General features: G+C 32.0%; 1 protein-coding gene across 2 annotated transcripts in view; it reads right to left on the reverse strand.

Annotated features, from left to right (window-relative positions):
- The window catches only part of LOC142345338 (synaptotagmin 1-like), an 83,665-nt gene that overhangs the window by 38,533 nt on the left and 32,046 nt on the right, over positions 1 to 13,086 (reverse strand). For both annotated transcript variants that reach the window (XM_075397346.1, XM_075397345.1), the window contains exons 2-4: positions 10,298 to 10,506; positions 9,708 to 9,989; positions 8,655 to 8,993 (exon numbers count right to left, since the gene is read on the reverse strand). In XM_075397346.1, the coding sequence (XP_075253461.1) occupies positions 8,655 to 8,993; positions 9,708 to 9,989; positions 10,298 to 10,426 (750 nt within the window). In that variant the 5' untranslated portion in view covers positions 10,427 to 10,506. The remainder of the gene's footprint in view (positions 1 to 8,654; positions 8,994 to 9,707; positions 9,990 to 10,297; positions 10,507 to 13,086) is intronic.

Raw genomic sequence — 13,086 nt, forward strand, 5'->3', positions numbered from 1 at the left:
ATTACAAAGGCGTTTATTGTTGTGAAAAATTACGAAGGCAACCATTTAAAAATGATTAGTTGTTTTAGTCACGTTGAACCTGTTGAGAACAAAATTGAAGAAATTTAGAGTTTCCGAAAACAAAATTTTAATCAGCTAGTTTTAATTTTTCAATTGTCTCAAAAAGTTAATTTTTCAATAACTTCATTGGCTGCAAATTTTAGAAACTGTTCAAATTTGATAAGATTTAAAAGAATATCAAATATTTAATGTGATATTTGTTCCGACCCCACTTGTGGGGGAAGGAACTATATACTCAAATGGGTTTTTTTTTGTTCAGTCAATTTTGGCCGAAATATACATAAATAATATATGTATGCCCTCTGATTTGTATCCTACCCCATGATATCCAGATCATAGTGGACAAGATATAACTACAGAAAATGGTACCACAGTTCATAGAATACAGTTATGTAGTCAATGGGATGTTTGCATCTTCAAATCATTCTTAGAGATTCATAACTGTTCATACATGAACATTTTTCCGACTTAATATTTTTTTGCAAGACATCTAGTTTTGTTCTGAACTGATAAGCGTTTTAGGCTATGTGTCTTATTAATCCTGTGAGAATATTTTTTGATTCACATAGAGATTCCTGGTAATCAAACATGGATCATATTCGAAGTCGCCAATTTTACACAACTGTCTTTTATAAATTAATTTGATTTGCTAAGAGAGTTCAAACTTTGGCACCTGGTGAGTGCAGTGAAATTACATAAATCGGGCTGTGAATGTGGTAAAAAAAACAACTTTTCATCGCTTATCTTTCATATTATTCCGATTTTTCTTCGACCCGGGATTTATCAAAGTACAGTTGGTGAGATCATTTTAAGACATGGCTTCTTAGATTTTTCTTCAAGATTTCAACGTTCTTTACTTTGAGAAGGTTATGCAGTGAACATCAAAGCATTGCTGTCAAAATAGGAAGGGAAAATTACACAGTGAAGTTTTTAATGTTTTGCTGATAATGAAATTTTACGCTTCAACTACGTTATTTTGCGCTTCAATCACGAGATCAAGTTCCAGTAAAACTCGTCAAGTTTTTTTTACGAAACCCTATCGAGTGTCATTGTTCCGATCCCACGTGTCGGGGAGGAACTACATACTCAAATGGGTTTTTTGTTCAGAAAGTTTTGGCCGATTGAAATATTTATCGTAGAAAAATGTGAGTGGTATCATTAAAACGCTCGTCCAGCCTAGAATTTGAGATTAAAAAGATTTTTTTGTATTTCGTATTTTTCGAAGAAATGTCGAGGATTGAAGATTTGTGTGAACACGTGATATTTAGTATGATTTCGTTCACTTTTAGTGTAATTTTTTTCAAATTATGATATTTTCTTTAAAAAATTTTCATTCAAATTTCACGCCCCGAAAAGAATCAATTTCGCTTTCCTAATACACGAAATGTGATTAAAAAGACTAGTTCTGGTCTCATAGGGAAATTTACTATAGAAAATGGAATTCTATTTGAGAGCTGTTTTTTTTTTTAGAAAACTTCATATTTTTTAGGTCACCTAGAGAGTTGTCACTTTTCATATCAATGCTTGGTTGATGATAAACTTATTTTACAGTAAAATGACGCCTACTGAACAAAAAACACGTTTTCAAGGAGTCGCACATTTTTTTATGGCTTCGACTCTGAACTTTTGTAATTTTTAATTAAACTTTGATTTTCTTTTTGAGGTTTTATTGAATTTTTGGAACCTTATGTTATAGAATCATTAATTAAAAGTGCAATGGGTTTAGTAATGAGTATAAGTGAAGCTATTCATTGCTTTGATTGGAAAGCTGATGGCTGTCAAGACTTTAATATAATTTAAAAAAAAATTTTTTAAACATTAACCGATCATAACTTTATTTCTGTAAACTGTAAGTCAGCCTCAGTACTGAGAGGATTTCTTTTCTTTTTACTGCAACCAAAATTAATCTGATTAGCGGTTTCATCTTCTAACTAATGGTTTTGACTTCGATGCCACAAGATTTGAAAAACAATTTAAAAATTTTTGGATATTTTCGTATATTTGAATCTTTTGAAATTCTATCACATTATCCTAATTTGTATAGCTGCCGTTGGTTTAAAAAAGACGTCCAATGGATCATAGATAAAGTTTTCTGAGAAAAGTTTATGGTTTAAATGGCTTCGACACTTTCTTCTAGCTCTTTTCTACTGATTTTCTGGTTTTTGCCTTTATTTGTTGATGTTTTCATGGTCATAAGACATAATGTGAAATCCTATTGATTACCCATGAAAAGAAAAGATCTTTGTTCTTCTATTGAAGCATTGAAGCATGACAGATTGTATTTATTGATTTTTGTTGAAAGCTATTGAACTTTCCGTTGGTAAAAACTTTTTGAAAAACTTGTGATATCTTATTGAATACCCATGCACGACACACATTTTTCTCACGCTATCGAGTCAAGATTTAGCGTATTTGTTGACTTTTGTTGAAAACTATTGAATTTAATGGCTGTTAAAACTTCAAAAAAATTTTTACAAAAAAACTTTTGAACAATAACCAATTTTAAACTTATTTTCATGATTTGTAAGAAATTTTCAGTAATGACAAGAACCCTTTCTATTCTTTCTAAAGCAATCTAAATATTTTAGTTACCGTTTTTTTCTAACTCCTGGTTTTATGGCTTCGATGCCACAAGATTTTTAAAAAAATTAAATTATTGTATATTTTTTTAATTTTTATTCCTGTTGAGATCTTATCACATTATTCCAATATTGATAGCTCCCATTGAATTGAGAAGACGTCAGAAGGAGCAGAGATAAAATTGTCAAATAAAAGGATATGGTTTAAATGGCTGCGACACTTTCTTCTCAAAATTTTCCAATGAATTATTGGTTTCTGTATTTGTTTTGGCTCTCATAGTAATAAGACTTGTTGTGATATCTTATTGTATACCCATGCACGAACAACATCTTTGTCACGCTATCGAGTCAAGATTTAGCGTATTTGTTGACTTTTGTTGAAAAGCTATTGAATTTAATGGCTGTTAAACTTCAAAAATAATTTTTCGAAAAAATTTTTTGAACATTAACCAATCGTAAACTTATCTTCGTGAACTGTACGAATCTCTCAGCAATTACCGGAACTCTTTCTTTTGTACTTCAACAAAAAAACGATCTAATTTGCGTCTTTATCTTCAAACTATTGGTTTGATAACATCCATGCACGAGTTTTCATAAAAATTTTGGACATTTGGAAAATTTCTGGATTGTTTTTGGTTCTTCTGAAATCTGATCACATTATCCTAATAGTATTAGTTCCAATTGGCTTATAAAGGACGTTTAATGGATCAAAGATAAAGTTTCCAAAGAAGAGCTTATTGTTTAAAGGGATTCGAAACTTTCTTCTCGCACTTTTCTACTGATTGTTTGGTTTTTGCCTGTATTTGTTCTTGTTTTCTTAGTCAATGACTTATAGTAATATCTTATTGTATCGACGAATTGTCAATGAAAAACAACCTTGTCGTCTTAACGAGGCAAAATTCATATGATTTCATCGTGCACTGTTGTTGCCTTTCGCTGAAAGCAATTGAGTTTAATGGAGTTGATTTTAACGGTTTTCTCAGAAATTTCGTGGTTTTAATGTATTTGTTTATATTTGTTGATATTTTGAAATCATATTGAAAAAGAGAATCTCACTCTTTCAAAAAATTAATGGATAATAGAAAATGTATTACCGAAAATTATTTTTTAAAGGCTTCGACACTTTTCTCGGTCACTTTTTTTTTGAATTAGCGGTTTTTGCCTATTTTTTTTAACTTTAGGTAGGCCTAAAATGCTCACGTGTCTCAAAAACTTATAAATGAGTATTCAAGGATTGACGTTAACCGATGCAGTCATTTTATAACGAATAGTCCCAAATTTTATCATATTATACATTTCTATTATTTTTTTATATTTTTCAGTTTTTGTTGTTTTTTTCGTCAACTTGTAGCTTATTCTCATCATTGAGAGCTCTCGCACAGTTTCTTGTATGCGAAAAAATTTAAACGTCTAGTGATATCTTGTCGTAACTGATATTCTGTTTGTGGACAATATGCGTTGAAAAGTTTTAGTGGTGTACTTGTGTTTCTTTTTCTCTTCTTTTTTCATCATCGCGTAATAACAGATCCCAATGATTTTCAAATGTGGACCAAAAGCACTTACTTAATTTTTCAGTATAATTTTATTTGAATTAAAATGAATGAAAATGGAAGGAAGGATAAATAGTATTCAGATAATTGCAAATGATTTTAATGTCTTCAATAATTTGTGTTTTCGCAAATTGTTTAACTTTGCTTCACAAATTTGTTTAATTTTGATTGTTTAATTTTCGCAAATTGTTAAATTTAAGCAGAAATTTTCTGCTTCTGCAGTCCGTTTCTATGTCTTAAACTAACCAACTACAGGTCCTATTGGTTTCATAAGGAATGTATAGTAAATTTATTAAGAATTATTTTGTTAAAAAGTAATGATTTTTAGGACTTTAGAAATTATTTGGTTTAAAAAAAGTTGATTAATTTTTGCAATTTTGCCTTATTATGTCCTTTTGTCGTATTTGTTACCTAGTTTCATTAAGGAAAATTGCCATCTGCTGAATAGTATGGACAAAGTCAGTTTGTGCAGGTAAGGTTTTATACGATTGCATTTCGGCGTTGTTACTAGGTGCGTTCAAATTTAGATACTTAGTATTTGCCGTGAAATTTTTGTTTTTGCTTGTTTTGTTTGTTTTCTTTTTCTCGTAGTTTTTTCAGTGAGAGATCTTGTCAGCGCTTTAATGAGGCATGGTATTATGAAATTCAATAAGAAGTTAATGTTTTTAAAACTCAAACATCTATTTTTTTTTATCACTTCAACCTTTGAACAATAAACAATTTTAAACTTATTTTCATGATTTGTAAGAAATTTTCAGTAATGACAAGAACCCTTCCTTTTCTTTCTAAAGCAATCTAAATAATTTGGTTACCGTTTTTTTCTAACTCCTGGTTTTATGGCTTCGATGCCACAAGATTTCAAAAAAAATAAGTTATTGTATATTTTTTTATTTTTTATTCCTGTTGAGATCTTATCACACCTAATATTGATAGCTCCCATTGAATTGAGAAGACGTCAAATGGAGCAGAGATAAATTTTTCAGATAAAAGGATATGATTTAAATGGCTGCGACACTTTCTCCTCAAAATTTTCTAATGAATTATTGATTTCTGTATTTGTTTTTGCTCTCATAGTAATAAGACTTGTTGTGATATCTTATTGAATACCCATGCACAAAAAACATCTTAGTCCTGTTATCGTGTCACAAATGAGCGTATTTGTTGACTTTTGTTGAAAGCTATTGAATTTAATGGCTGTTAAAACTTCAAAAATAATTTTTCGAAAAAATTTTTTGAACATTAATCAATCGTAAACTTATCTTCGTGAACTGTAAGAATCTCTCAGTAATTACCAGAACTCTTTCTTTTGTACTTCAACAAAAAAAACGATCTAATTTGCTTCTTTATCTTCAAACTATTGGTTTGATAACATCCATGCACGAGTTTTCATAAAAATTTTGGACATTTGGAAAATTTCTGGATTGTTTTTGGTTCTTCTGAAATCTGATCACATTATCCTAATAGTACTAGTTCCAATTGGCTTATAAAAGACGTTTAATGGATCAAAGATAAAGTTTTCAAAGAAGAGCTTATTGTTTAAAAGGTTTCAAAACTTTCTTCTCGCACTTTTCTACTGATTGTTTGGTTTTTGCCTGTATTTGTTCTTGTTTTCTTAGTCAATGACTTATAGTAATGTCTTATCGTATCGACAACTTGTCAATGAAAAACAACCTTGTCGTCTTAACGAGGCAAAATTCATATGATCTCATCGTGCGCTGTTGTTGCCTTTCGCTGAAAGCAATTGAGTTTAATGGCGTTGATTTTAACGGTTTTCTCAGAAATTTCGTGGTTTTAATGTATTTGTTTATATTTATTGATATTTTGAAATCATATTGAAAAAGAGAATCTCACTCTCTCAAAAAATTATTGGATAATAGAAAAGTTTTTACCGAAAAATATTTTTTAAAGGCTTCGACACTTTTCTCGCTCAATTTTTTTTTGAATTAGCGGTTTTTGCCTATTTTTTTTTAACTTTAGGTAGGCGTAAAAAGCTGACGTGTCTCAAAAACTTATAAATGAGTAGTCAAGGATTGAGGTTACCCGATGTCGTCTTTTTATAACGAATAGTCTCAAAGTTTATCACATTATACATTTCTAATATTTTTTTATATTTTTCAGTATTTGTTGTTTTTTTCGTCAACTTGTAGCTTATTCTCATCATTGAGAGGTCTCACTTAGTTTCCTGTATTCGAAAAAATTTAATTGTCTAATGATATCATGTCGTAACTGATGTTCTGGTTGTGGACAATATGCGTTGAAAAGTTTTAGTGGTGTACTTGTGTTTCTTTTTCTCTTCTTTTTTCATCATCGCGTAATAACAGATCCCAATGATTTTCAAATGTGGCCCAAAAGCACTTATTTAAATTTTCAGTATATTCTTATTTGAATTAAATGAAAGAAAATTGAAGGAAGGATACATAGTTTTCAGATAATAGCAAATGATTTTAATGTCTTGAATAATTTGTGTTTTCGTAAATTGTTGAATTTTGCTTCACAAATTTGTTTAATTTTGATCGTTTAATTTTCGCAAATTGTTAAATTTAAGCAGAATTTTTCTGCTTCTGCAGTCCGTTCCTATGTCTTAATCTAATAAACTACAGGTCCTATTGGTTTCATAAGGAATGTATAGTAAATTTATTAAGAATTATTTTGTTAAAAAGTAATGATTTTTAGGATTTTAGAAATTATTTGGTTTTAAAAAAACTTGATTAATTTTTGCAATTTCGCCTTATTATTTCCTTTTGTCGTATTTGTTACCTAGTCTATTTAAGAAAAATTGCCATCTGCTGTATAGTATGGACAAAGTCAGTTTGTGCAGGTAAGGTTTTATACGATTGCATTTTGGCGTTGTTACTAGGTGCGTTCAAAATTAGATACTAAGTATTTGCCGTGAAATTTTATTTTTGCTTGTTTTGTTTGTTTTCTTTTTCTCGTAGTTTTTTCAATGAAAGATCTCGTCAGCGCTGTAATGAGGCATGGCATTATGTAATTCAATAAGTATTTTATGTTTTTTAAAACTCAAACATCCATTTTTATTATCTCTTCATTTGGTTGACAATTAAGTCAAAAAGTGTAGATGAGCTCGGGTCGGAACATCATGTGCAAACGCACAGTAATGAGCATCCTTGTTCTGTTGTAATCTCAAATATTTTAAAAATTATCAGAAAAGGAAGTGCGTTTTATCCAATTCATTAAACATGAGTTCAATTATCACAATTTTTCCCAAATATGTGAGGATTAAGAGAGTTGAGTTGTATAAAAATTCTACTATTCAAAATATTTCCCAATTCTTATACAAGTTTTTTTTAATTTGTAATAAATCTTTCGGTACTATATGTCATGATTTGAATGCACTAAATTAGATATCTGCTCTAGCAATTTGAACATTTTATAATGTCCGTGACTAACTGTCTTGGGACTCAAAAAAACATGTAACCGTTGATGACCTATTTGATCAGTTTCGATTTTCAGTTACTGAAACTGGGAGTTTTGAAGTTTGAATCAATCTTTTTTTTTATTTTCCAATTGAAATTCTTGTTTTGGAAAGATTCCAATTCATTTTTTTATTGAAATCGAAACAAAAGCAACTGGCTTACGCTTTGTAATTAAAGTTATTGTAAACCACAAAATGGCAATATGGGGTTAATATTAATTAACAAAAAAAACTGATGATTAAGTTTTAGTTTATCATTTTTTTTCGACACATGTTTTGACAACAAATTTGCAAGCGTGTGCTAACAACGTTGACAATAAGGAAGGAATTTGACTTAAAATAGTAAACAACCGTCGGTATATTTCTCGATGCATATTTTTGAGCAGGCGTAAAAATTGGGACAACTAATTGCCACTTTCATCCACTCTCACCGCGATTGTTGTCAAATTTATCTTCTTGTCCACGAATTATCAATGTGACAAAAACAGAGGAAAACATAATTGATCATTAGATTCATCTCGACTCTTATAAAATTTACCTTTCAAACTAAGTTTTAGGTAAAAAGTTTGCGTTTTCAAACAAAAAGATTCAAGTAATCGAGTTTTAAGCGAACAAAGATTTTTGTAACAGATTTGGTTAGCAGATTGATGACCTTAATCGTTACGTTATCTTTAAATTTAGCAACAAGGTTTATGCATTTCTATCCAGATATCTTTGAAGTTAACTGATCGATTTTCTACAGTGAGAAAAAATAAAGTGAAACGAAAGTGACGAGATTTTGTCATCTTCGTCTACAAAAGACCCCAGAAAGCCTCAAAAATCACAAAACTATACGTGTTGCGGCGCAGTCAAAAATTCATCGCAAAATTCAAGTACCTCTTGGTGCTCATTATAGAAAAAACTGACCTCTTCCCTCTTTTAAGGAAATTTTTTAAAAATTAAGTGCATGTACAACAATCCCGAAATTTATTTCTTGGGTTATGATCAAAGATTTTCAGAATATAATAACTTAAAGATAAGATTTTTACTGACCTCTTTATCTAACTCAATCGCCAGCCATCGATCAAACTCCTTATCAGGAAGCAAATCCCTCAATACTAGGTGGGCCTCCCCTAAGGGGTTGTGTCTCGAGTACTTATCAAGCAACATCAGCTTGAAAGTCACTGTATAGATGAAGTAAGAAGTCAGAACACATTCGAAACAGCAGGATTCCAGATCAATTTTGGATCCCCGGATCGTTGACGACGTTATCGAGTAGAATTTGGATTTGAACTCAAATTCGCATAACTTCTTTCGGAAACTGTTGTCGTCGAGTTTTGTGTACACGTGCAAGGTATCGTCTAGACGCCAAATCTGTACGAGTATGTAGAGCTGAAACATCAAAAAAGAATCTCCTATATTAGAGCCATCCACTATTAATCTTCATTGTTAAGAAAGGATTGCATTTTTTGAGGCCTGTTAATGCGAGAAAAGGACAAACAATACACGTTAAGTGGAGAAATTCGACAGATTCCGTGAAGAAGGTTACATCACAATTTCAGGTTTCAAGACCAATTTTTTAAGCCCGAGTGTTCTTTGAAATTGACCCGTTGTGATTTCGTACAACCTGAACAACTTTTAAAAATCCTGTCGCCCACAGGGTAGTTCATGCTTGACTTAAATCTGTGATTCAACGTAGTACTTTTTAACCCCATTTCGATCCCATAAGTAGCTGAGCCAAATCTGAACACCCTTCTGTGGCTCTGTATAACTCTAGTGCTCTAATTCCATCATGCACTTTGTGTTTTCCCCGTTCTGCATCTAGACTATATCTAGTTTTACAAAAAATGATGATTTCGTACGTTGAAACCGAACCATTACGACATTTTCTGACGTTCTACAACCAAACAGGCCGAACATTTTTTTGCGTCTAACCGAGATGATACCGACAAGACCGAAAAGTCCTAGTCTTTTTTTGTTTGAAGCGAAAGAAAAGAAAGATCTGTTACCATTTGCGCCGTTTTTGTTCGGTCCTCTGGGATAGGGTAACGGTTTGCTCATAATACTTCTAGTTTAAAAGGTGTTTAAAAAACAATGCATTCTGACCTGGTCATGTTGTCCAAATTCGTTCTCAAGAACGTCCAGGAACTTCAAATCGAGGAACAAAGTCTTCCTTTTGTACATGTAGCATGCTCCGACATTAACATGAGCCGAAGTCACCTTTCCTACTCGTTCGGGTGATTCACTTCGGCAGTGGACACGCAGTGATTGGTCAATAGGCATGCTCTCGGGTGACAGGAGGAACTCAGGGATTAGACTGCCTCGTCGGGAAGTGTCTTTTTCGGGAATCAGACTGGTACGGCGTGAACTGGGCATAGATACACTCAGCTGGAAAAATTGAATTGTTATTGAACATTAATCAGATCCAAATCAGAATAAATTTAATTATTTAATTCTTGGAGTATAATCAGCTGCGGGTTCAAAGTCTCTCATGGATTTAAAAAATCTGTCCTTTTTTCATCAGTCCAAGGACATTTGGTTACAAAAAAAAAGTTTTTTATTTCAAAAGCGCACTCACGATTGCACAACTATTTTCTCAGTAAACACAGTTTTCTGGATAATTTGTCCAATTGAAATGTAATGTACGATTTATTATTTAAAAACAAATCTATCGACAATATATGCAAAAATCTCACATGGTTCTCGATCAAGTCATAACTGGTGGAGACCAACTCTGCCCCTGTGACGTCACTAAATGAGGAAGACACACTGGCCACATAGTCAGTGTCCGACTCATAATCAGATCCCTCGAAGGGGATTATCATGTTGACGAGACCAGGAGGGGGCTCTGCATTGTTCACGTTCACTCGTGTGATTTGGGTGTAGTTCGAGCTGGATATAGATGCTGAAACGAAATATGATTGACTGGATTTATACTCATAAGTAAAAGGATTTCATTGGTTTGTGCTACGCAAATTTGACGAGTTACGTTAATTTGTTATCCTTAGATTTTTTTTAAAAAACGTGTACTCATGCAGTAATACATTAAGAGTGCAAAAAAATGTATTCAAACATTATTCCCTAGATGAGATGCTTAAATATTGTGATGAAATAAATCACCAGGTTGATTTTATTAACTAACAAAAACAGGAAACGATCGCTCTAAGCGCTTAATTTGGGCTACCCTGCAAAAATATGTTCAAAATGTTCAAAATGTTTATTCACAAGGTTGTATGAGAAGAGTCATCTAGTAGTGAAGAGTTTCTCGCTTGGCAGGTCTTCAAAGCTAGCCTTTAGTTTAAGGCTATTTAACCGTTAAAGTTTTTGCAACGTAAATTTTCATGAGCCACCAGAGTTTTTTGTCAAGTTTACACAGAGATTAAAATAAAATTTAGAGTAGAAAATGGGTTTTTGCAATCGTTTAAACACTGATATGGCCGAGCCTTCTTGGCTTGGTGGAATGACAAGAGGGACAATTGAATCAGGTCTTTCTGTTCAACTAGGACACTGGTGACTGGGGGACAAGCCTCCGAGCGAGTCCCTACTTTGCTCTATTTTGATAACGTCAAAAAATAGTTTAATTTTCTAAAAAGATTAGTTTTTCAAAAGACTCCAAAAAATCCAACCAGTAGTTCTTTTTCCATATGTTTAATAGTTCTCGCATCAAAGGCAACTTTAAGAATGTTCAACTTCCGGACTTTTGGACAAATTTTCAAAAAGTGAGACCAAAATTTAAAAATTTGTATTCCAATATCTTAAAAAGTTTTAAACGTGCATTGTTAACTCTTTGGATGAACAACTAGACGATACGGAAACTAAATAACTCAACAAAGTTAGCAGTAAACGGTTTTAGGAAAAGGTCTCTTATGCCCCCAGCTGTCGAAAAAATGGATTGAAACCGACATTTACAGTGCTCTTACGGCAGAACTACATCTCTTTTACGGCCTTTGTTTTTTGATCAGAAGTATTTTTTATGGGTAAATATGGCCAAAAGTTAACAATTTTGTGAAAAAAAATAGTCACAAAAAACGTTACTTTTAAAAAGAAGTTGACTTCTGTGAATTCTTCGCGTTTTGTAACACCTATACTTGTGCTTGATCAAAGTCAACTATAATAAAATCTTCAAAAACGTGCGCGCTAGGATCCCGTTCCCCACAAAATCAATACCCCTGAACCTGAAAAATTTGTTCTCACATGCATATTGGTAGGATCTCTGAAAGTTTTTTCGCATATTGGGGGTCGCATGCAAAGTCTAAAAAATGTTACTGTCAAAAAGGCGAGAGCGTGCGAGATTTTGGGCACTGAGTCCCAATGTAAAGGGAATTTTATGCCCAGGGGTGCTTACCTCTGCGACCACTGCTTATTTGATTAATATTATTTAAAAAAAGCAAGCAGCTAGAACATAATAAGCTATGCTAGAGACTTTGTCTCCTTTTCGTTTATGATTAGACTGCTAAAGTTTGTGATTGACACGCCTATAATTATGAAAAACCACACCAGTGAGTTTGCGTAGGGTACACAATGCGAAACACATATAAACTCAAGGCTCAAATTTAAGATTATTCAGATATTTAATGTACAGAATATAATAAAATTAGAAAACTTTGTTTTATTTAGGGCCTTGTTATTTCTTTAATCAAAACATTGACACGAGATTGACAAGTCTAAAACAATTCAGAAATAATGAGGTTTTGAATTTTTTGTTGTGTTTTCAACTGTTCATCGAAATTTGAAAGAGTCGATGTACATGTCATAAAATCTGGAGTTAAATGCTCAAAATGTTAAACGTTTTATTATTGATTAAAACAAACCAATTATCTGAAAACCTTCGAGAAAAATTTTTAGTTCTGAACAAACTGATACGAAATCCTCCTCCTAGCTAGCACTCTAAATCTCAAACAATCAAAGCTCGTGGTTTCAAATGCATCCAGTCTCAGCGGGGAAGATGCAACTTTTAATTTTTTTTAAATAAAATAGTTAATTGGCATAAATTTAAAAACTATAAGTAAACTTATCTTTTGTTCTTAAACCCATTGAAAGTTGAAATTTAGAAATCAATCAACATTTGCAAATTGTGAAAGAGTTGTTGTAGTAAATTACCAACCACAATGGGCCTAAATGTTCGTCAAATCATACAAAAAAAACTTGAAGAAGTTTTAAGAAAAACTGGAAATATCAAAAAATGGCAGAAAAATTATGAGCTGAGATTTTAAATGCGCCTGTAACAAATATAAAATCACTACCAAAAATTTAAATTGAACTGTGGATAATTTCAATACGTTTTGGCACAGTTACAAAAATGAGGAACAGTCGTAGGAACCCAGATGCAAGCGTTATAGTTTTGGCGGGTCCGTGAAAACTTTACTAAATATTACTTTTAATTCATTTTATGGTAGTTTCCGTATGACATTCTGTGACAAAGCATCATCCATTCTATTATGAAAATTATAATTCATTCATCGTATGCTTTCCAAAAAAAGGGCAA

The sequence above is a fragment of the Convolutriloba macropyga genome, chromosome 9, assembly GCF_964194025.1.
Source record: "Convolutriloba macropyga chromosome 9, txConMacr16.3, whole genome shotgun sequence".
Classification (NCBI taxonomy): domain Eukaryota; kingdom Metazoa; phylum Xenacoelomorpha; order Acoela; family Convolutidae; genus Convolutriloba; species Convolutriloba macropyga.